We start from the raw sequence: 20,540 nt of genomic DNA, 5'->3' as shown, positions 1-20,540 counted from the left end.
TTGGGTTTGTTTGATTGGTTTTGTTATCATGCACTTCTTCTTATATGTGAAAGCAATGCGTGGGTTTAACGGTTGATAAAACTATATATAAAAGGACAAGAGAATGATCTATCCGTTATTTTTTCAATAGACACATATTTGCTTTCAAAGGTACTAATTCAAAATGGTCAACACTCAATGGGAAGCGATGAAGGACCTTTGTCCTTCTAATCCAAGTTTTTTACCACAAGATTATCCAGATTTAACAGACAAAATTGCTTTAATTACAGGTTCAAATACTGGTGTTGGATATGAAAGTGCAAAAGCATTACTAAAGCAAAATGCTACAGTGATTTTCCTCAATAGAAATCTTGAAAAGACTGAAGACGCAATTGAACGTATTAAAAAAGAGTTACATGACAAAGATCTAAACAAAAAGATCTTTTCATTCAGAGCTGATCTAAGTGATTTATCAAGTATTAAACCTGCAGTTGACAAAATCAAATCAATGTTCCATGAAATTCATTTCACTATATTGAATGCAGGTGTTATGCAACCTCCTGATGGATCCAAAACAAAACAAGGTTATGAATTGCAAATTGGTACTAATGTCCTTGGACACCATTTACTACAACTTTTATTAACACCATTAGTATTGAATGCAGCTACACCGGATTTTAATCCAAGAGTTGTTTGGTTGACTTCGTCTGCTCATTTGTTATCTTACCCTAAAGGTGGTATCAAATGGGATAGTTTCCATGATGCTAGCAATTCAAGTTCAATGACATGTTATGGACAATCTAAAACAGGTAACATGTATCAAGCCTATATATATGGGAAGTTGCATAAAAAAGATGGTATCATTAGTGTTGGTGTTCATCCTGGTTATTTGAACTCTGAATTACAAAGATCATATGGAAAATTTAAGCAATTTTTTTTGAAAAAAATATTTTATCCGCCTGTATATGGTTCATATACTGAATTATTTGGTGCACTGAGTCCAGATGTCACTTTGGAAGATAAATATGGTCGATATATTGGACCATGGGGTGAATTCAGACTCCTAAGAGATGATATTCAAGAGGGTTTAAGTGATGGAACTGCACAAAAGTTTTGGGATTGGGCCTCAAAAGAGGTTGAGCCTTATATATGAGATCTACAAAATAACCATTATTAATGACCTCATAAATGTTTACTAAATCCACTAATGTTGATTTCAAAAGCTGTAATTATTTTCTTTGCACGTACATTTACTTCATTCTAGATCTCAACCTTTAAAAAGGCTGGATATCTTCAAAGCCAGCTAATCCTTGACCAAAGAGTTTACTAATACCAAGTTGTAGAGTATATCGGATAACGGAACAGACCCCTTCCGACGCCGACAACCCCAGTAAATCCATGGAAAAAAAACAGGCGGTGAAAAAGCAAAAAAAAACGGAGGGTATAAAAGAACAAAGACTTGTCCACGATTTCAACTTTAGCAGGTCAATCCAACGAATTCGTTACAAGAGAACAATAATAAAAGATGGTTAACGTTGCTTATGAATGGCTAAGAGACTGCTGGCCTCCTAAACCTGAATTCTTACCAAAAGATTATCCAGATTTAACAGGAAAGACAATCTTAATCACTGGTGCCAATACGGGTATTGGGTTTGAAAGTGCTAAAGCCTTGTTGAAGAAAAACGCAACAGTTGTATTTGCAAATAGAAGCGAAGAGAAGACAAAAATCGCTATTGCCAAAATTCAAGCTGAATTAGGTGGTGATTCATCTCAAAGATCAATTTTCGTCAAGACTGATTTAAGTGATTTATCATCGATCAAGGGCACAGCGGAAGAATTGAAATCAAAAGGTATCACAAAATTACATTACACCATATTGAATGCTGGTGTTATGCAACCTCCAAAAGGTTCCAAGACAAAACAAGGATTTGAATTACAAATTGGTACAAATGTTTTAGGTCATCAATTATTACAAAAATTTCTAACACCATTAGTTTTGAATGCAGTTTCATCAGATTTCACACCAAGAGTTGTTTGGTTAGCCTCAGCTGCACATCTTTCATCCCCACCAAATGGTGGTATTGATTGGGATTCCTTCCGTAATGCTGATTGGGCTGGAACTGTCAGTGCTTATGGTCAATCCAAGACTGGTAATATTTATCAAGCTTATATCTATGCTCAGCAACATAAAGATGTCATCAGTGTCTCTGCTCATCCAGGGTATTTGGCTTCTGATTTAACAAGAGCTTATAAAGGTTATCTTCAATATTTGATGAAACTCTTGATGTCTCCTCCAGTTTATGGTTCTTATACTGAATTATTCGCTGCTCTCAGTCCAAAAGTTACATTGAAGGAAAGTGGTAGATATATTGGTCCTTGGGGTCAATTCAGAGAATTGAGAGATGATGTTCAAGAAGGCTTAACTGATGGAACTGCTCAAAAATTATGGGATTGGGCTGAAGCTGAAATTAGACCATACACTTAGTCTAATGGTGCTTATCTCTGTAAATATATCATTTATGAATTAACTTTACTGATTTATTATAATGAATCTGTACTACTTTACTTTCACTAGACCAATCTACCTCTTCAGCCTTATTCTCAATTTGGTTTGTTTTCTGCTGGACTGCCATTTTACAAAGTGTCAACTATTTTCACATAAACACGAGTTGAAATTTTTTTGATTAGTTCTTTTCTCTCTCAATCTCTCTCTAACCCCAAGGAACATCATTAGCCAGGATGAATCAATGGGTAGTTGATTTTGATATTGACCACATTGCTGCACAATTAGAACTTGATCCTGCTGCTCCTCTCTATAATTCTGCTTTTATGGTTGAAACAGCTCTAAATGATGGTCGAAATGTTGAGACGTTAATTTTCAACAACATTCTTGATAAAATTAGGAAATATTCATTCACATCTCAACACCTAAGCTATGAATCATTGTTTGATGGAATTGAGATACGTAATTCGGTTCCAGTTGGTGATTATGATAACTTTTTGGTACCTTTTTCACCTTTACGAGTCATCAAGATTTGTATTGGTAAATTGAAAAGACCAGATATCCTTGACATATTGACTACAGAAGATATTAAAAATCTATACAAAATTATATTCATAATCCCTCCTGATAAAGTTGATGCAGGTTGGCTTACAAAATCATGTCCAAATACCATTGTTAATAATTTAAAGCAGATTTATCCTTCATCTAACTCTGTTGAAATTGACAATTCAAAATTTTATGAGAGTATCAAACTTTTTGAAGAATCAATCACAGGATTAATATCAGAGTTTGGTGAGGTTGATATTATCAATAGCATTGTATCAAGCTTGAAAATAATGCACAGAAAAAATGATTATATATCACATATTAAAGCTATTACAAATTTTTTCAATCTTCTATATTGTTTGGATCAGAAATGTTTTATTGTTCAACCTTTCAAGCTGAAACATTCCTCTTCTTGTTATCTAAACAATACAGTCTATAATGAAGAGATGAAACCAAAACTATCAATCATGGAGAAACCTGGTTTTAGAAAAGCTTTAGAAAAAGGATATGGTGACAAATATTTTGGGAAATGTATAAGTGAACTACTTGGTCATCTTATAAGCACACGTCTTGATCAAGCTATAGTTGTGGATGAAATTGGAGGGATTGTGTACTATGTTAAAATCCCTGAACATTGTGAAATTAAAAGAAAGGATGAAATAACTTGTGATGATTTTGAATGTTATTTAATTGACCTGGAGTATAAAGTTGTTTATGACTTTGAGAAAAGACATGATGAATTTTTTGTGTTTGGTTTTCTATTGTGCTCAATATTTCATGATATAATGAATGAGCCAGAGGATCAGCCACCTGCGAAACAAGAGACAAATCTCGTTAAGGCCATCAAAAAGTTTAGGAATTCTTCTAGCGAACCATTATGGTTCATTAGTGGTACTATGCAGAATGTTTACTTTCCTAAAGTTTATTATAAGCCAAGTGACTGGAAACTTTATGAAATTGATTCTGAAACGAAAATCTCTTATCGTGTTATTCAAGCCTCTGGTGAAGAATCACCAATTGATATTATCAAAATGACTTCAAAAGATTTTGAAAATCATTTTGATTTCCATGACCCCAAAATTGATGATGTTTCAAATGTAATCATAAAGATTTATGATACTTCTTTGTTAGCTACTGGAATTCAAACTTTTTTCAACAAGTCAGTTGAGCCGTTTGGAATGACACCAGTTCCTGAAGATAGTAATTGCTTGGACTTATTCAAGTCATGGCTTTCCGAAAGATGTTTTCTATCTGAGTTATACTCCTACCTCAAAATTGAAGAGCACAATAAGAGACAAATCAATTCAAAGAGATTAATCAATTCACCAAAGTTTTTGGCTCATGGGAAGATCCTGTTTGGGCAGATACAGGGATACTTCATTGCAATTGCTGAGCAGCCAAATGTTCATGTCAAACCTAGTAATTTCCATGAAGTTGAGATGGGAGTGCAACAGTTGAAGCTTTTGCATAGTATTGGAATAACTCATAATCAGATTCAAGAAAGTAATTTATGCTTTGATCCAATTCATAATAAAGTTTGCATTTTTGATTATAGATTCGCATATATCTATGATAATCCTAAAGAGATTGATCAAAGAGAAATTGAGCGTGATATAGCAAAGATGAGATTAATTTTGGGGAAAAAGAGTTTGAAATTGTGATGAAATTACTTATGACATCTGCCAATTTATTGTGTCAATACACTTATAGAACGCATTCGCGAACTCGAATGGCTTTATATAGTACATTTTAATGAATATTTGAGGTATTTTCACCATGGAAATTGGATCAGTAGTGATTCCTGCTACTTAATTTATTATAAACTATTCAAATACCCCTTTTACTCTGCCATTCAAGCCTTGGTGCTATCACATCCTTCCCACTCCCGGGTAAACTTCGCGAAAATGTCCCTCACTTCAGAAAAAGCACCCTGCTCAAGCCGAGTTGTACTGTCATGAAAAAACACGAAACCACAACATCAACAACAATAAACGTCACCAGCCAAACTACAAATCACAAAGGCTCTCACAAGGATGAACTTTGCCAAACTAGATGAGCAGCTCCCTAAGAAAATCACTTCCAGACTGGCCAAATTCAAACTCTCTAAAAATGACGAGGAAGCTGCTGTGAATTTCATGCCTTTACCTTCCCAGGATAATTCCCCAAAGATTTCTTTAACCAACTATAGACCTTTAAATTTACCAAATAATAATGACTCCATAGATGAATTCCAACCTAAAAAGTCAAAGTTTCAAAAACTGATAGCAGTACTGATAAAATATACAAAATTCATAGGACCAGGATTGATGGTATCAGTGTCATATATGGACCCAGGTAATTACTCCACAGCAGTTGCAGCTGGTTCATCTCACAAATATAAACTATTATTCTCCATATTATTATCAAATATTCTAGCTGCTTTCCTACAGATCTTGTGTGCAAAATTAGGTGCTGTTACTGGATTAGATTTAGCCCAAAATTGTAGGAATCATTTACCAAATAAATTAAACATATTTGTTTATATCCTTGCTGAAATTGCCATCATTGCTACAGATCTAGCTGAAGTCATTGGGACTGCCATCTCATTAAACATTTTGTTTGGATTACCTTTATTAGCAGGTGTTATTTTAACAATAGTTGACGTTCTTATTGTATTGATGGCTTATAAACCTGGTGGTGGGATGAAAATTGTTCGAATTTTCGAAATGTTTGTTAGTGTATTGGTTGTCTTGACTGTTATTTGTTTCACTATTGAATTAATTAATGTGGATTTCAAATTTAGTGAAGTTATGCAAGGTTTTTTACCATCTGAGGAAATTGTTAAAGGTGATGGGTTATACCTAAGTTTGGCCATTTTAGGTGCCACTGTTATGCCACATTCTTTATATTTGGGCTCTGGTTTAGTCCAACCAAGATTACGTGACTTTGATATCAACCAAGGAAATTATAAGCCTGATGATAATGATGAAAATCATTTGAATTACAAACCTTCATTATCAGCGATCAATGATATTATGCATTACACAATTACAGAATTGATGGTTTCTTTATTTACAGTGGCTCTTTTCGTTAACTCAGCAATTTTGATTGTTTCAGGTTCAACTTTATCAGGTGAAACAAATACTGACTTGTTTTCAATTTATGATTTATTATCAAATAATTTAAGTCATTTTGCTGGGTTAATATTTGTGTTGGCATTATTATTCTCGGGTCAAAGTGCTGGTATTGTATGTACATTGGCTGGACAGATGGTTTCTGAGGGTTTTTTGCATTGGAGTGTTTCGCCTTCAATTAGAAGATTATTAACAAGATCAGTGGCTATTGCACCTTGTTTGATTTTGGTTTTGGTTGCCGGTAGAAATGGGTTATCAGGTGCTTTGAATGCATCTCAAGTTATTTTATCATTATTGTTACCTTTTGTGTCTGCTCCACTAATTTATTTCACTAGTTCAAAAAAAATTATGAAAGTTAGTCTGAATAATAATTGTTATACTGATCAACAAGATTCAATTGCAATGACAGATATGTCGAATAGGGATGAAAGTGAAGATGGTCATTTAGAATTTTTCAAAGATATGAGTAATTCCAATATCACAACTTTTTTCGCTATACTCATTTGGTTATTCATCACTGTGTTGAATTTCTTTTTGATTATTTCCTTTGCTATGGGGAAGGATATTGCATTTTGAACAGAAAAAAAGAGAGAAGAGTGGTTTTAGTTCATATATTTATATTTTCATTATTGTCATGTTATTTTTTTTTCAACTTTCAAAAGGTTTTCTCAAAGAAAAGGGAGGTTTTGGTTTGTTTTCTTTTTTTTATATTAATTCTTGCATAAACATTCTTAGATTTGTATATATCCAATATGTAGATTACAATCGTTAACAGTTTTTTTGAATAATGCCAACAGTTTGAGGATCATGAGTAAAATCTGTATATGATTGATTTAATGGGTAATAAACTGGGGTTCAGGTTGAATCTTGTTCAGCAGCCTGAATTGATGAATTATATGTTTCATAATTTGTCAATCTATTAACACTAAATTCTTCAGGTCAACCAAAAACATAAGCCCTGATCTTGAGGATAATTCTGATATTTTATGAGATACTCAATGTTACTAGATAAATGCCCCCCTTCAGTTTCGAAGACTCTAACATCCAAACACCAACAGTACTTGAAAATCGGATAATATTTTTCTACAATAAATTACCAAGGCTTGAACTTGACAGATATTAAGAGTGAGTTTAAATTGTTTCAGTGCTTTGATTATGGCCAGTAATTCTTTTTCGCTGGTGGTATAATTGGTTTGTGCATTGTAAACGAAAAAGCTAACACCAATGAGACGTCAAACCCGTCCTAACATCGAACATTTTGTCTCTAACAGACCCTCCTTCGCAGGTTCAGTACATGATTGCATCTACAATTTTTTTGAGCTTTCATTTTGGGAGGCTTGAATATAGCTTTGTTATGTGGACTTTTGTTTGAATTGATTACAAAATTTGACAAAGTTTACTGATTAATGAAGTTTTCATTTTTAAATACATATTGATCGGAATGTTTTGGGTTGAATTGATTATTTTAGTGTAGTTAGAACAGCTTTACGGTATTCAGTAGCTCGGTTATATACCGTGTTATAAGGAATTAGCTAATTGATCATAATTAAAACTACGACTTCTTAATTCACGATCGTTATATGAAACTATCATATTATAACAACATCAATACCATCAACAATTTATTTTGGTATATTTATTCACATTATAATATTTTCTAAAACACTTTAAAATCTTAACTTCTAATCTATTTCTCTAAAACTTGTTCTAATTGATTCAAGATTGGTAAACCTTGTTGATAATTTTCCCATCTATTAACAGCTTCAATAGGTTCAACATCGTCCCAATTGAAATTTTCATTCAAAAAATCATGGAAATTGATAGCTTTACCAGTTCTAAGGCATTCAGTTGACCAAGTTGCTTTATAGGCACCACCAATAGCACATGAATTTGAATTATCAGATCTGAAATTTCCATCTAATGAACCTAAAATTTCACTGAATTTCTTAACAATTGATTTATTACCACTTGCACCACCAACAAAGAACACTTTATGAGGTCTTTGATTTAATGATTTTGCCTCAATGATTTTTTCATCAAACTCTAAATTTTTCAAATCTGGATTCAATTTAGTATCACGAACACTCAACATTGGGCTTGATCTTGCCCTACAACTTAAGGCTTGACTCTCCACAATTGAAGAAACATCGATTTCCACATCCCATTTATCAATGATTTCAATTTTCCCAGTGGAATCGTTAATTTTGGCTCTAATAGTTTGAGCTTTAGCATTTGGAACAATTTCACCAAGAGGGAAATAAATACCCAATTTCTTATCAAAATCAGCAGATTTATCTAATAGTTCATTAAACAAGGACCAATCATTTTTAGGTTTACCAAATTTAGTGTTTAATTCATCACGAACCTTTTCACGGGCCAACGATCCATTGCAATAACAAATCATACCCATATAAGCATCTGGGATTGTTGGATGAATAAATAAATGATAATTTGAAGATGGAATGTAAGCTTTTGTGACTAGTAGGACAGTTGTACTTGTACCCAACGACACCAAGATTTCATCTTGATTTAATGGTAGTGCTAAAATTGTTGCTAAATTATCACCAGTAAAGGAAAATAGCTGACATTTTGGATTGAACCCGTATTTCTCAACATAATATGATGAAATAGAACCAATTGATTCATGGCCAACTTTAACAACATCACCAATCTTGGATTTCAATTCCTCAATTGCTTTTAATCTTTCTGTTTCGTTTGTAAATCCATCATTCTCATGAGTCATTGTACAAATTGCTAATAATTCGTCATCCCATTGTTTCTTTTCAATGTCATATAGGTTCATACCACAACCATCAGCTTCTTCAATTCCAGTTATCTTACCAACTAACAAACTTGCTAAAAAACTTGAAACAAGACTGATTCTAAAAGTTTTATGATAAATATCTTTATGTTCTTTAACAATTTTCCTAATTTGAGGACCTGTGAATCTATAATGAGCTCTTGAACCTGAAATTTTAGCCAGATTTTCAGCACCACCAACATATTTCTCAAAAATTTGAATCTCTTCACCTGTACTATGATCTTGCCAATTTGGTGAAGTTTGCAAAGTAAATGCATTTGGAGAAATTTGATCCATTAATGATGAATTCGGATCCAAATTTGCCAAAATTTGCTCAGCTTCTTTAGACCAATAAACTGAACCATGTTGTTGGCCAGAGCCTGACATACCAATAACTCTATCAAATGGGAACTTGTCATCAGCCATCTGTTTCAAGATTGCATCCCAAGCTTCAATCCACATCTTGACTGGGGCATAGATTTCACCTGTAGCATCGTTTGTATAAACACCTTTGTGAGTCTTGTAATGAGGTAAGTCTTTGGCAAATTCAATCTTGTAAGTTGAATGAAGTGATAGGTTTGAATCTGTAACGAGTAGTTTCAATTGTTGTGTTGATAAATCGAATCCAAAGTATAGGTCTGACATGATTCTATGAGTGATTTTCTGTTTCTCTATAAGTTTATTAGTGAGAGACGTCTATGGATTTGTTCAATTTGGAAGGTTTTGTGATCTTTTTGAAGCGATTCTCGAGATCATGATACTTTTGCTCTTCTACTCCAGAAAGCAAAACCCTCCGCGAATATTTACAAGACGTAATTACTAGAATTGAACAAATTTGAGATTTATGGGGGAATTGTATGGGGGTTTATTCTGTTATTTTAAGGAGATTTGTTTGAATCAGTTTTGGTTGTTTCGAATCGTACGTTTTGTTGTGTTTTTTCAACGTTTTTTTTGTTATGCTTTTGACATCCATACTTTCATTATTATACAATTATCCAAGTTTTGACAGCACTGGATCAAACGATGATAATTGTAACAGCTATCAATAACTCTATACCACTTTCATTAGGCCCAGATTCCTCTTGTTTCATCAATCAGTTGTATAACTGTACCTTCCATACTCCTTAATCTCCTAATTAACAATCGTTGGAGTATACCATTCGATCTTTTGATTATTGTAACCAGGATATGGAGGCACCACAATGGCCAATGTTATTAGAACCGTTATAGCTGAAAACGCTAATAGCGTTCTGATATCTTGAACAGCAAAACCAGCCAAACTTGAAATAACAGCACCCACTATCAACACCTTGTAACTCAATTGTTCTGTGAATTTTTGAGACTTGTAGTCTATTGGTCCATCAAGGACGCTCTTTATGGACTCCACGATATCAGACATTCTTAAGCAACAATGTAATTTGAATGAATTCAATGTCGTTTGGAATGAACTCATGCTTTTTGGTGACACGAAACTTTCAAAAACAATTTCGAGGATTTCGCGAATTGTCACTGGCCACTACTTTTGTTGGAGGCCGCTTATGTCCACAGTCCACAAATACACAAATTGAAATCAGTTAAACTAGAAAGTACAAAAAGTTATGTTCTGGAGGGTTTGATCCAGTTTGGTGCTTTAGCTAGGTAGTAAAGTGTAATCCAAGTGCAATCACTGGTTTCAAGCAGTCGCTCCAGTCCAAATACGAGTGCAATCACCGTATCTAGTTTTGATGTCTTCACAAAACATAGAATGCAAGTGCAATCACTGCTCTTTAGCTATTATCATAGATTTTTTTGCTACATTCAAAAGTGCTACCCAAATTCATCCCATTCATCCCATTCAAATCATAGTTCACGAAGTGATTCCAATACTTGATCTTTCAACATCACAGCCATCTTGTCATTATCCTCTTCACCATTTATTTCTCCATATCTTTTAAAGATAGCCTTCATTCTGTTTTTAGCAGTTTCGGTTGTTATAATATTGTTCATAATGGCTCCATCATGAATCAAATGTGCAAATTGAAGATCCTTTTTAGACAGGTATGATGTTATAAGACTTTCTATTAGAGAAGTTGCAGGTGATATACCAAGTTCATTGACTTTTTTTGAAACATCTTTAATATGGTCATTAAACAAGTTCAAAGATTTTTGAATATCAAAAGAAGAATGGCCTAATATCTGTGCTTGCAATGCCTTATATGGGATAGGTTGTGGAATTAATGCTTCTCCTATCATTAAATGTCTTGAATCGTTGTTCTTCACAGCCAAATAAAAGGAACTTGTGGCCATTGTGGTCATGTACAAATCAACATTTTGTTTGTCAAGTGAAATGAAATCATGATATAATTGAAAAGCAGTTTTGATACCATCTTTACTCATACCATATGATTTAAGTAAAGTTACTCTTAATGGAGTGTATTTTGGTTCAGGGTTTTTGAAAATTCCTGATTCTTCTAAAATATTAGCAAGAGATTGGAAAGTTGAATCTTGATCTGTCTTTTTCGGAACAGTCAAGTCAACTTGTAACTTTGGAAATTGTTCTTGGAGTTGCTTCAAGTAAGAAAATGATTCTTGATGTGAGGAATTGTCTTTTGGGGATGTTGATTCTTTCTTTTCACTTGTTCTCCAAAGCAATTTTTTCCACAAGTCAAGATTATTCTCTATTTCTTCTTTTGATAGTGATGAAGGGCTTGGGTTCCAAATACTCCACAATTGAACAAACTGGTTGGTATTTGGTTCCAAGTTTTTGATTTGCTCAAAAGACTGTAATCCAATCAATTGGATGAGCTGATAATTGTCAGTTTCAAGAGCTCTTGCTAAAACTTTTTCGAGCAAGTCCTGTGAAGGAGCTTTCAAGCATTTCAACAAAAACACGCTTCTTAATAATGCGGATTCATTCATGATATAACCATCCTCTTGTTCACTGGCATCACCATGTACCAGTTTTGACAGCACTGTACTCAACAGTTCTTGGTACTCCTCAGAGCTATCTGGCTCTATGGTGCTCATAGTGGTTTCAAACAACTCCCAAGACGACTTCACTCTACCTGGGTTATATTTAATGATCTCCACCATAGAATCAAGATCTACAACACCTTTCAAGTCAGATAATTCACTTTGATGAACAACCGATAAACTATAATCATACTTGACCAAGTTTTTCAAAACAAAGTTATGGAGTTGAACACGGCTCTCATTTGTGACGTTTGAGTCATTTTTGGCTAAATCAATGATTTCATCCACAATTTCAACTTCTTTACCTGTGATTATATCATTATGATTCAATAAGTTTGAATAAACTGATGGTGGGATATCTTTGGATTCCTTCAACTTTAGCAGCTTTTCTCTCACTGAGATTTCAGTGGAGTAATGTCTTTGACTAAAATTCAATGACCTTATATGGGGTAGCTGTCTCAGCAATTGGCGTTGTTTAAGCATTTTTGACCATTGATCTTTCCCATGAATGTGTCATCGTTGGTGATCCGAATTTTTTTTTTTAGCTTGATCTTGTTCGCGAATTTTCAAGAAGGCCAAATGTAAAGCCAAAATCACTACGAAATGATTCAAAAGTTATCACAATCTTGATATTAGTAAAAAATATATAATTAAAATGTCCCTGAATTGAGAAGAAATAGTCAAATTATTAATTCTAAGTTAAAAAAAAACTGGAAAAAAAATGAATCAAAGGAACAAAACAGAAAGAAATAATAAAACGGTTGAACTCAATTGTAATTTGGAAGCAGCACCTTCAAATTGTTCAACTGATGGACTGGTACTGATAGCAACACTTGGAATAATTGGAGTAGATGTTGATGATTGTTTTTCAATAACAGCTGGGGTAGTGGATGATTCAACTGCTTCAGTAGTGGCTGGTTGCTCTGGAGTTGATGGGTATTGAGTTTCAAAATTAGTATGAGTTTTGGTAATTGTGTAAACTTTATCACCTGAAGTGGTAACATAAGTAGAAACTTCTTCAACTGGAGTAGCTGTTGGAACTGATGATGAGATTGATTTTTCAACAGATGAAATAGTGGCTGGTGTAGAGGTGGATGGTTCAACAGGGGTTTCAGTAGTAGTTAAGACAGTTGAAAATGATGATGAGAATGGAATAACAATTGAGCTTGATGATGATGGTTGGAAGGCATCAATTGAACCTGGGAATGTACTAACTGTTGAAGCAACTTCTGAAGAGGAAGGAATAGCTGGTGATGGAGGAATTGAAGCTTCTGAGGAGACAACAACTGAACTAACAACATTAGAGAATGATGAGCTATAGACAGTTGTTGGAATGGAAACAATTGATGATTCTTCACTAAAGGTTGATGATGACAAAACAGCTTCGCTTGAAGAAGATGAAATGATAATAGATGATGAAGAAGGAATGACAACAACTGATGATGATGATGGAACGATGATGGTGGATGGTGAGGATGAGACAACCGATGAGATAACTGAAGATGAGACAACTGATGAGATAACTGAAGAAGAGACAATTGAGGATGCAATTGTAGAAGAAGCAACTGATGAAGATGATATGACAACAGAAGATGAGGATGATGAAGAAATTTCAAAAGCTGATGAAGAGCTTAAAGAGGAGACTGGAGCATATGAAGTTGTTGAGGAAATTGAGCTTGAAGAAATTGTTGATGATGAGGTTGATGAAGGAACTGAGATTGATGAGGATGAGTATGATGATGATTTGAGAGATGAAGAGGATGAAACAACAATAGCAGAGCTTGATGATGAAACAGTAGTGGATGATGATGAGGATGAGGATGGTTGAATCACACTACTTGAGGATGAAGATGGTGGAGCAATAACACTTGATGAAGCTGAAGAGGATGGTGGAACAATAACACTTGAAGATGAAGATGAGGATGAAACTGCGATTGAGCTTGAAGCACTTGAAGATTTAGTACATAATGAGCATTCAACTGTTGTGGTGACTGTTGATTCAGCTGGAGCCAAAGTGGTAGTACCAAAAGATGAGCTTAAAGTTGAAGAGCTTGAACTTGATGGTTTTGGACCTGGTACATCGATATCAACAGTAATAGTCAAATCACCTGAGGAAAATGGTTCAGTAGTAGTGGTAGTGTATGAATTTGACCAAGTTGAAGTAGTAGTGGTTGTTGTTGTTGGTTTTGCTGAAGTCAAAGAGCTTGAGGAGCTTGAACTTGAAGATTTAACAACACTTGAGCTTGAACTTGAAGGCTTTGGACCTGGGACATCAACATCGACAGTAATAGTCAAGTCACCTGAGGAGAATGGCTCAGTAGTAGTTGTAGCATAAGTATTTGACCAAGTTGAAGTAGTGGTGGTTGTGGTTGAAGGTTTTGGATTTGGAGTCAAAACATAAATAGTACCAGCAGTTGGGGAAGTTTTATCAATGGTGGTTGAAACTGAAGTGGTTGAACCATCATAACCGGAGGTGGTGATGTATAATGGTAAAGCAGTAGCAGTAGCTTGTCTTGTAGCAATGTTGATGTTTTGAACATAATCAGCAGTTGTAGTTTTAGAAGCACTTGGACATTGGACATTATATCTAACTTTATTAGTTAAAGTTAATTTGGTTGTTGTTTGGTATTGGAAAGTGGTGATGAAAATTCTGTAACCAGCTGGTAAGTCCTTATAATTGAGAAGAATCATTGAGGAGAAACAAGTAACACCAAAATCAACTTTTTCATAAGATTTTGGAAACAACCAGTCATTAAGATCATTAGTGATATAAATTTGAGTCAAGTCACAATTGATTTTACCTTCACCTTGGACATTAGCACCAAAATCTAATTGAATGCTACCTGATTGTGAACCTTCTGCACAAGCTGGTAATAAGAAATAATCTTCAACGGAATCATGACCAGTAGTATGAGAAAATGGATAAAGACCATCAGTGTATTCTTGAGCAGCTAAGTTAATGGTTGTAGTTAAATCACCATTCCAAGTGATTGTATTTTGACCAGCTTTGAAAGCATTTGCATGACCAATTTCAACACTTGAAGCACTACCACCAACACCAAAGAAAACAGTGAATTGAATTTCACCACTGATAGAGTGGAAATCAGCACCAATAAGATCATCTTGAATGTTACAACTTAACATTGAAAAATCCAAGTAGTATGAACCAGAATTTTGACGACAAGTGAATAGTGTTTTACCACCTGAAGTTGCACTTAAAGTATCAGAATCACCATCAAATTTGACACGGTAAACATTTGGCATTTTCAAATTAAAAGCTTCATAGTTGGAGTATTGGGAAATGTTTTCAAAGTTGAAACCAACTTTGGCAATCCATGGAGATAGTGGTTTATTATCACCTCTTTGACTTGTAAGTTGGAGAGATGTGAAGATGTGCTTCTGGTCAAGGGCAAGAGCAAATTGCACTATGAAAATTAACGAAAGTAAATAGTGAAACATATTTGTTGTAAAACGAGTGTAATAGTTTATGATTGAAACGAAACAATCACAAAACTTTGGAGATAACTTTGGAACAAACCTGAGTTTATATATTCTTTCAATATCATCATCTTTCCAATTTGAGATTAATTTGTAAAGTCTTTTTTAGCATCATCATGAAACATTGTTTTGGAATTTGGGTTGCGTCAAGAATTTGTTCATGCGAGTGAACAAAATTCATGGTTTGGTAGTTTTTGAGGAGACCTTGAGTAAATGTGTATTATGGTCTTTTGAAGACGCCTTTTTCCATAGTAGGAGCCCCGAAAATTCAAGACCAATTCAAGCAGCACAAACCTTCCATAGCTCTCAAGTCAACATACCATAGCAAATACCTGGATTATTAGACCAGCTAGTGCACCGTTATTGGAAATCAATGATCAACGAACTTTTGAGGCTTGATCTAAACGTTGTTGGTGTTTACATGTCTCGTAAAAGCACCCGTTCACAGGAAACAAGTACGGTTCATTATTTGGCTTCAAAAGGGTAAATAAACTGCCAAATCTGGTCACCAATGGATCCGATTCCCAACTTTTAGCGAGGTCTGCAGTGGAAAGATCTGTTACAAGTTTTTTTCTTTTAGAGTTGTTCCTCGAAAGATGCGATTGAGGGCCATAAAGGGTAAGTCAGAAATTTTTGGTGATGTTGTGTTTACCCGATATCAAATGGCAGTACGGTTTAAGCTTCGAAGCATAGGAAAAACTACTGAATTTGGACCTAAATGGTGACAATTAATGCAATAATTAATCAATTAAATGTACTTATACAATTAGTATTACAACCTAGATCACAAAACAAAGACACTTTATGCCAAAATAGGAAAGGTGTATGAAAAAAATGTAAATAAATATTGAAATGAGTGAATAAATGAAACACAAATAGAAAAAGTGATGGGAAAATAGAAATGCTAATGTAAATTTTAATAATAACCACGTCATATACCATCTCTAACCTCTAAAAATTCCAAGTACCATTTCTTGGTCCATCTACGGGTGTCTTTACCCCAAATAATCATTGGAATGGCCATCATGGAAACACCAAAGTTGATTACAGCCAAGGCAATATATGTGTTTTCAGTTCCTGAAGCATCCAACCAAAGGGAACATGTAAATGTAAAGATGCAACTGACAGTGTTGTTGATGATTGCAACACACACCATTGATTCTAAAACTAATTCTGAAGCTTCCATAACATAACCCAAGGCAATATCACCAGCTGAACCATAAGCAAAACCAATAAAACCTAAACCAACATACATCATTGGACGAGGCAAGTTACGCGCAGCACCGATACCAAACATCAATAAACCAGCCGATCCGAAAAATGCAGCTAAAAAGATGAAATATAATCTAAATTCAGCTTCCACAACACCTTTATTACGACGAGCCATCCATAACACAATGTAGTCACTAATAGTACCGGCATAGATACAACCAATAACAGCACCAATAAGACATGGAATATTCATCAATGCAACACCAGCATTTGAGTAATTGTATGGTTCATCATAGAAAAAAGTATCTTCAGTAGTTAAATAGAATGAAAGAAACACATTTTGCATACCCCAAAACATACCTGATAAAAGAATACCTGGGAAGCAAAACATTTTCAAATTGATCTTGATATGTTCCAAATATTGTTTGAAACCCCAACCTTTCAAGTTGTAAGCTGGTGTGATCAATGCCATTCTTTTCCAATAACCATTCATTTGTTCTTTTGAACCATCAATTAATTCTTCGGTGATTTCGTCATCCTTGACGGGTTTTGTATGTGTTGTTACATTTTCTTGTTGCTTATGATCACCATCCATTGTCTTTTCATCTCCAGATAAGTTTTCCTCGGTATGTTCACTTGAGTTCAAAGTAGTACCGTTATCTAATCCATTGATTGATTGTTTTGAAGATAATGGTGTAATGTATCTATTTCTTTCGAAATAAGTTTCTTCTGTTGCAAAAAATAAAACGAGTAATAAAGCCCCTGATATGATTGCACCACTCCAGCCAACCCATCTAAAACTAGTTCTATTAGCAATGAATCCACCGATTAAAGGAGCGAGATAAGTACCGACAGAGGTACTCAAAATATAACCAGTTAAAATTGAACCCAATTGATGTTGGAAATAAATATCAGTCAAGGATAATTGCACAGCAGCTTCAGCACAAGATTCACTAATACCAACAAATAATTGTGACCAGATTGTGTCAGAAGTTTTTTTAGCAAACCCAAACCAAATAGCACCAATTAAACCTAAACCAATTGAAATAATATAAGGTAATTTTCTACCATAGAGATAAGATAAAGGTGCTAGAAACAAAGTACCATATCCAATACCTAAGAATAAAACACCAGCACCAGTATTCATGGAATCATAACTAATACCATAAATTTTATTTAAAGAATCTTGAGTAGAACCTGCATCATTTGAAGTTGCTGCAGTGAAAGCAGTTATAAAAGCCATAATTAGGAAATGAGCATGCTTTCTTTTTTTACTCCAATTTAATGGATCATTTGGAGAATCTGAAGGTTGAGGAATTAAAATAATATCACCATCTTTTTTCAATTTTGATTTATATAAAACTCCGTTTTCTAAATTTAGTGATGAATAGATGTTGTAAGTTCCAGGAACAAAATCTGGATGGTGCTTATTGGTGTATTGATCCATTTATGACTGTCAGTTTGAGTGCATAGGAGGCAAAGAGTCGATGGGTTTTGAAAACAAAAGAATGAATAGAAAGGTCTAAAGAAAACTGGTTGTAAAGTAATTCACGTTATCTATAAATTTTTTCAATGTTGTTGATGAATTTTTTTTCCTTTTTTTTTTTTGTCTGTGCTGCTTTTTCACGGATTTTTTCCTGATTGGGCATTTGCTCAGAAGACAGAACTTGGCTTTGTATGAGACTCAAAGTTGAGATCTGGACTAATTTGATCTTGAGGATAAGTGATTTGATTGGATTAATTTGTCACCTTTTTTAAAGCTGTTCGTTACCGTTTTTTCTTTGAATTTGGAACTCATCGGTCTCGAGATCCAACGGTCGTACGTGCCGAGACTTCGCGAAGATTTGACATAAACAATTGTACTCATACAAAAAATCATACAAGTAATAACAGATTATAATAAATCACATTCATGCGTCTCATATATTCATCTCTCCTTTATGGCAAGTTGCCTGTGAAATCCCTGATAAAATTGGGCTTCTTCAGACTTCGAAGCTCTAATCTTAGTTCTTGTGAATCATTCTTCAGATGATGGAAATCCAAGGCAGTTATATGATCAAAAATCTTATCCAAATCATTATGAATTCTCCATTCCTCTTTAACTATATCTAACAATTCTTTTGAATATAATTTTTCAATATATGTCTTGTGGCTATTATGTGTATACTTGATGTTTAAAGTTTTCCCATAGATATCATAACTAACATACATATTTGAATTACAATTTTCAGTCTTCATCTTTCTGTTGTTAATTGATGCTGGTGATGATGGTTGTTGTTGTTGTTGTTGTGACTGATCAATGAATGCACCTGGAGAGTCAGATGAACCATCAGTATTGTTGTTATTAATGTTATTCCCAGATCTTTGTGTCGTTTTGACATCTTGTTTACATTTGTATAGAACTTTAATAGCTTTTGGAAATGGTTTTGCTGATAAATTACTGCTACCTTTAGAGAATTTGAATCCAGAAGCAATGATCACGGGATTGATGAAATTATTTGTTAAAGCTTCCAAGATATCATAAAGATTAGTTGGTTCTTTTTTGGTTTCATTTGAATTATTTTGATCATAAATTTCAAAATTTGGTATAATTCCATCATCATTTTCAAATTTTTTTAAAAAAATTAAATTTTTAACATCTGAAAATCTCCCATTATGAATTAAGTTTAAATATTCATTGAAATCATTGCAAACGTTGGATTCTAAAGGATTATCAACACAATTACCACAAAGCTTATAGCGACCGTTATCATTTACATCGCGTAAAACACCGCAATAAAGACAATAATCTGCATTAGGATCCTTATTTGCTGTACTATCAATTAACTTATTAGCATTTTGTAGAGCTCTTTCAAGCACTTTAGCATCATTAAAATCCTTAGATTTATCATCTTGTGAAGCAGCATCAGTTCCTTCAGCTGCTAAATTACCAACCCCACCACCTCTTTCTTTTTTTTGATTGTCAGCAACATTTGGATGCTTCTCATCATCATTTTTTGGTGGGAGTTCTTGATCATTACCTGATTGACCTTCTCTTAATAAACTTTCATCGATTGGAATGTCCTTGTCTTCTTGTCTTGATTGTTGTTGTTGTTCAGGTTGTTGTTGAACTTCCTGATGCTGAGGAGTTTGACGTTCATAAGTTTGTTGTTGGGATTGCAATGAGGCTTGGTTTGCAATGTTGATGATTTTCTCATTCAATGAATCTTGAGCACTCAATTGAGCAGCAACAGCAGCATTCCCAGCACTTGTACCAGCAGAGGCGGTGGCGTCTGTACCACGAGAGGAGCCATGAGCAGCACCACCAGTAGCATTACCAGCAGATCCAGAGGAATTGGCCTCAGCAGCAGCAGCAGCATCACCACCACCAGCATTCAACTTGTTGAGCTTCTTCATTCTCTTCTTCTTTCTTTCAATCTCCCTGCATGGCTTACAAGTTCTAAACTTCAAGGTAGCCTCTGTCTCATCAGGGGATCTCTTCTTCTTACAACGACGACACACGTTTGGAGCAGTGGACATCTTTGTCAATTGGATTGTACTGTCTAGAGGCTTCGCGAAAGACGGTGCTGTTGTAAACAAACAATTCGTGATTTAAGGGGTGTCGCTATAAAACAGTTTCGTGAAGAAAAAAGGAGCGAAAACATTTTCACGAATTTTCATTTTCAACGTTTTCAGGAGGCCGGGCAACTGATGTATTTCTGGATTATGTAAGATATTATCACGTGATGTTTACTTTTCGTTTCGGACTTTGTTTTATACAAGATGCTCTCTGTGTAAATAATGGTATCGTTTCCTCGATAGCATGGGAATACAGAGTACTCATTATTTTATCCATAACCAGTGAATTGTGATTCTTGATCAATATAATCGTTTGCAAATTAATCTCGGATATTTACGGGATTTTTATAAAGGTCACGTGACATGGCGCGTTTTTTTT

The 20,540-nt window shown here is 34.4% G+C and overlaps 10 protein-coding genes across 10 annotated transcripts; 4 read left to right on the top strand and 6 right to left on the bottom strand.

The window, feature by feature from the left end:
- Nucleotides 1-163: 163 nt before the first annotated feature.
- Nucleotides 164-1,132, top strand: WICANDRAFT_75831 (uncharacterized protein; the record flags this gene model as incomplete). Its single annotated transcript, XM_019184269.1, has 1 exon — nucleotides 164-1,132. The coding sequence occupies one exon, from the start codon at nucleotides 164-166 to the stop codon at nucleotides 1,130-1,132; it is 969 nt and encodes a 322-aa protein (XP_019040833.1).
- A 372-nt stretch (nucleotides 1,133-1,504) lies between these two features.
- On the top strand, nucleotides 1,505-2,464 carry WICANDRAFT_25953 (uncharacterized protein; the record flags this gene model as incomplete). The annotated part of the gene is made up of 1 exon (XM_019181211.1): nucleotides 1,505-2,464. The coding sequence occupies one exon, from the start codon at nucleotides 1,505-1,507 to the stop codon at nucleotides 2,462-2,464; it is 960 nt and encodes a 319-aa protein (XP_019040832.1).
- A 96-nt stretch (nucleotides 2,465-2,560) lies between these two features.
- WICANDRAFT_86547 (uncharacterized protein) lies at nucleotides 2,561-3,869 on the top strand (the record flags this gene model as incomplete). Its single annotated transcript, XM_019186049.1, has 1 exon — nucleotides 2,561-3,869. A coding segment is annotated over exon 1 (709 nt), but the record flags the coding sequence as incomplete, so codon positions are not given.
- Nucleotides 3,870-5,163: 1,294 nt separating this feature from the next.
- SMF2 (divalent metal ion transporter SMF2) lies at nucleotides 5,164-6,717 on the top strand (the record flags this gene model as incomplete). The annotated part of the gene is made up of 1 exon (XM_019181051.1): nucleotides 5,164-6,717. The coding sequence occupies one exon, from the start codon at nucleotides 5,164-5,166 to the stop codon at nucleotides 6,715-6,717; it is 1,554 nt and encodes a 517-aa protein (XP_019040830.1).
- Nucleotides 6,718-7,828: 1,111 nt separating this feature from the next.
- XKS1 (xylulokinase) lies at nucleotides 7,829-9,586 on the bottom strand (the record flags this gene model as incomplete). The annotated part of the gene is made up of 1 exon (XM_019181383.1): nucleotides 7,829-9,586. The coding sequence occupies one exon, from the start codon at nucleotides 9,584-9,586 to the stop codon at nucleotides 7,829-7,831; it is 1,758 nt and encodes a 585-aa protein (XP_019040829.1).
- Nucleotides 9,587-10,073: 487 nt separating this feature from the next.
- Nucleotides 10,074-10,340, bottom strand: SPC1 (signal peptidase complex subunit SPC1; the record flags this gene model as incomplete). Its single annotated transcript, XM_019181103.1, has 1 exon — nucleotides 10,074-10,340. One exon carries the CDS (start codon nucleotides 10,338-10,340, stop codon nucleotides 10,074-10,076), a length of 267 nt encoding a protein of 88 aa, XP_019040828.1.
- Nucleotides 10,341-10,760: 420 nt separating this feature from the next.
- MRX12 (Mrx12p) lies at nucleotides 10,761-12,376 on the bottom strand (the record flags this gene model as incomplete). The annotated part of the gene is made up of 1 exon (XM_019184025.1): nucleotides 10,761-12,376. The coding sequence occupies one exon, from the start codon at nucleotides 12,374-12,376 to the stop codon at nucleotides 10,781-10,783; it is 1,596 nt and encodes a 531-aa protein (XP_019040827.1). The 3' UTR covers nucleotides 10,761-10,780.
- Nucleotides 12,377-12,554: 178 nt separating this feature from the next.
- Nucleotides 12,555-15,357, bottom strand: SAG1 (Sag1p). The gene has a single exon (XM_019180356.1). The coding sequence runs from the start codon at nucleotides 15,350-15,352 to the stop codon at nucleotides 12,620-12,622; it is 2,733 nt and encodes a 910-aa protein (XP_019040826.1). The 5' UTR covers nucleotides 15,353-15,357; the 3' UTR covers nucleotides 12,555-12,619.
- Nucleotides 15,358-16,322: 965 nt separating this feature from the next.
- On the bottom strand, nucleotides 16,323-18,050 carry HOL1 (Hol1p; the record flags this gene model as incomplete). The annotated part of the gene is made up of 1 exon (XM_019181258.1): nucleotides 16,323-18,050. One exon carries the CDS (start codon nucleotides 18,048-18,050, stop codon nucleotides 16,323-16,325), a length of 1,728 nt encoding a protein of 575 aa, XP_019040825.1.
- Nucleotides 18,051-18,541: 491 nt separating this feature from the next.
- On the bottom strand, nucleotides 18,542-20,530 carry WICANDRAFT_98367 (uncharacterized protein; the record flags this gene model as incomplete). Its single annotated transcript, XM_019186651.1, has 2 exons — nucleotides 18,717-20,530; nucleotides 18,542-18,689 (listed from the first exon to the last, which is right to left on the bottom strand). The coding sequence occupies exons 1-2, from the start codon at nucleotides 20,120-20,122 to the stop codon at nucleotides 18,542-18,544; spliced, it is 1,554 nt and encodes a 517-aa protein (XP_019040824.1). The 5' UTR covers nucleotides 20,123-20,530.
- Nucleotides 20,531-20,540: the final 10 nt, after the last annotated feature.

This window comes from Wickerhamomyces anomalus (genome assembly GCF_001661255.1).
Source record: "Wickerhamomyces anomalus NRRL Y-366-8 unplaced genomic scaffold WICANscaffold_1, whole genome shotgun sequence".
Taxonomy (NCBI): Eukaryota; Fungi; Ascomycota; class Saccharomycetes; order Phaffomycetales; family Wickerhamomycetaceae; genus Hansenula; species Hansenula anomala.
The sequence above is the reverse complement of the archived record's forward strand: the minus strand, read 5'-3'. Positions and strand labels throughout refer to the sequence as shown.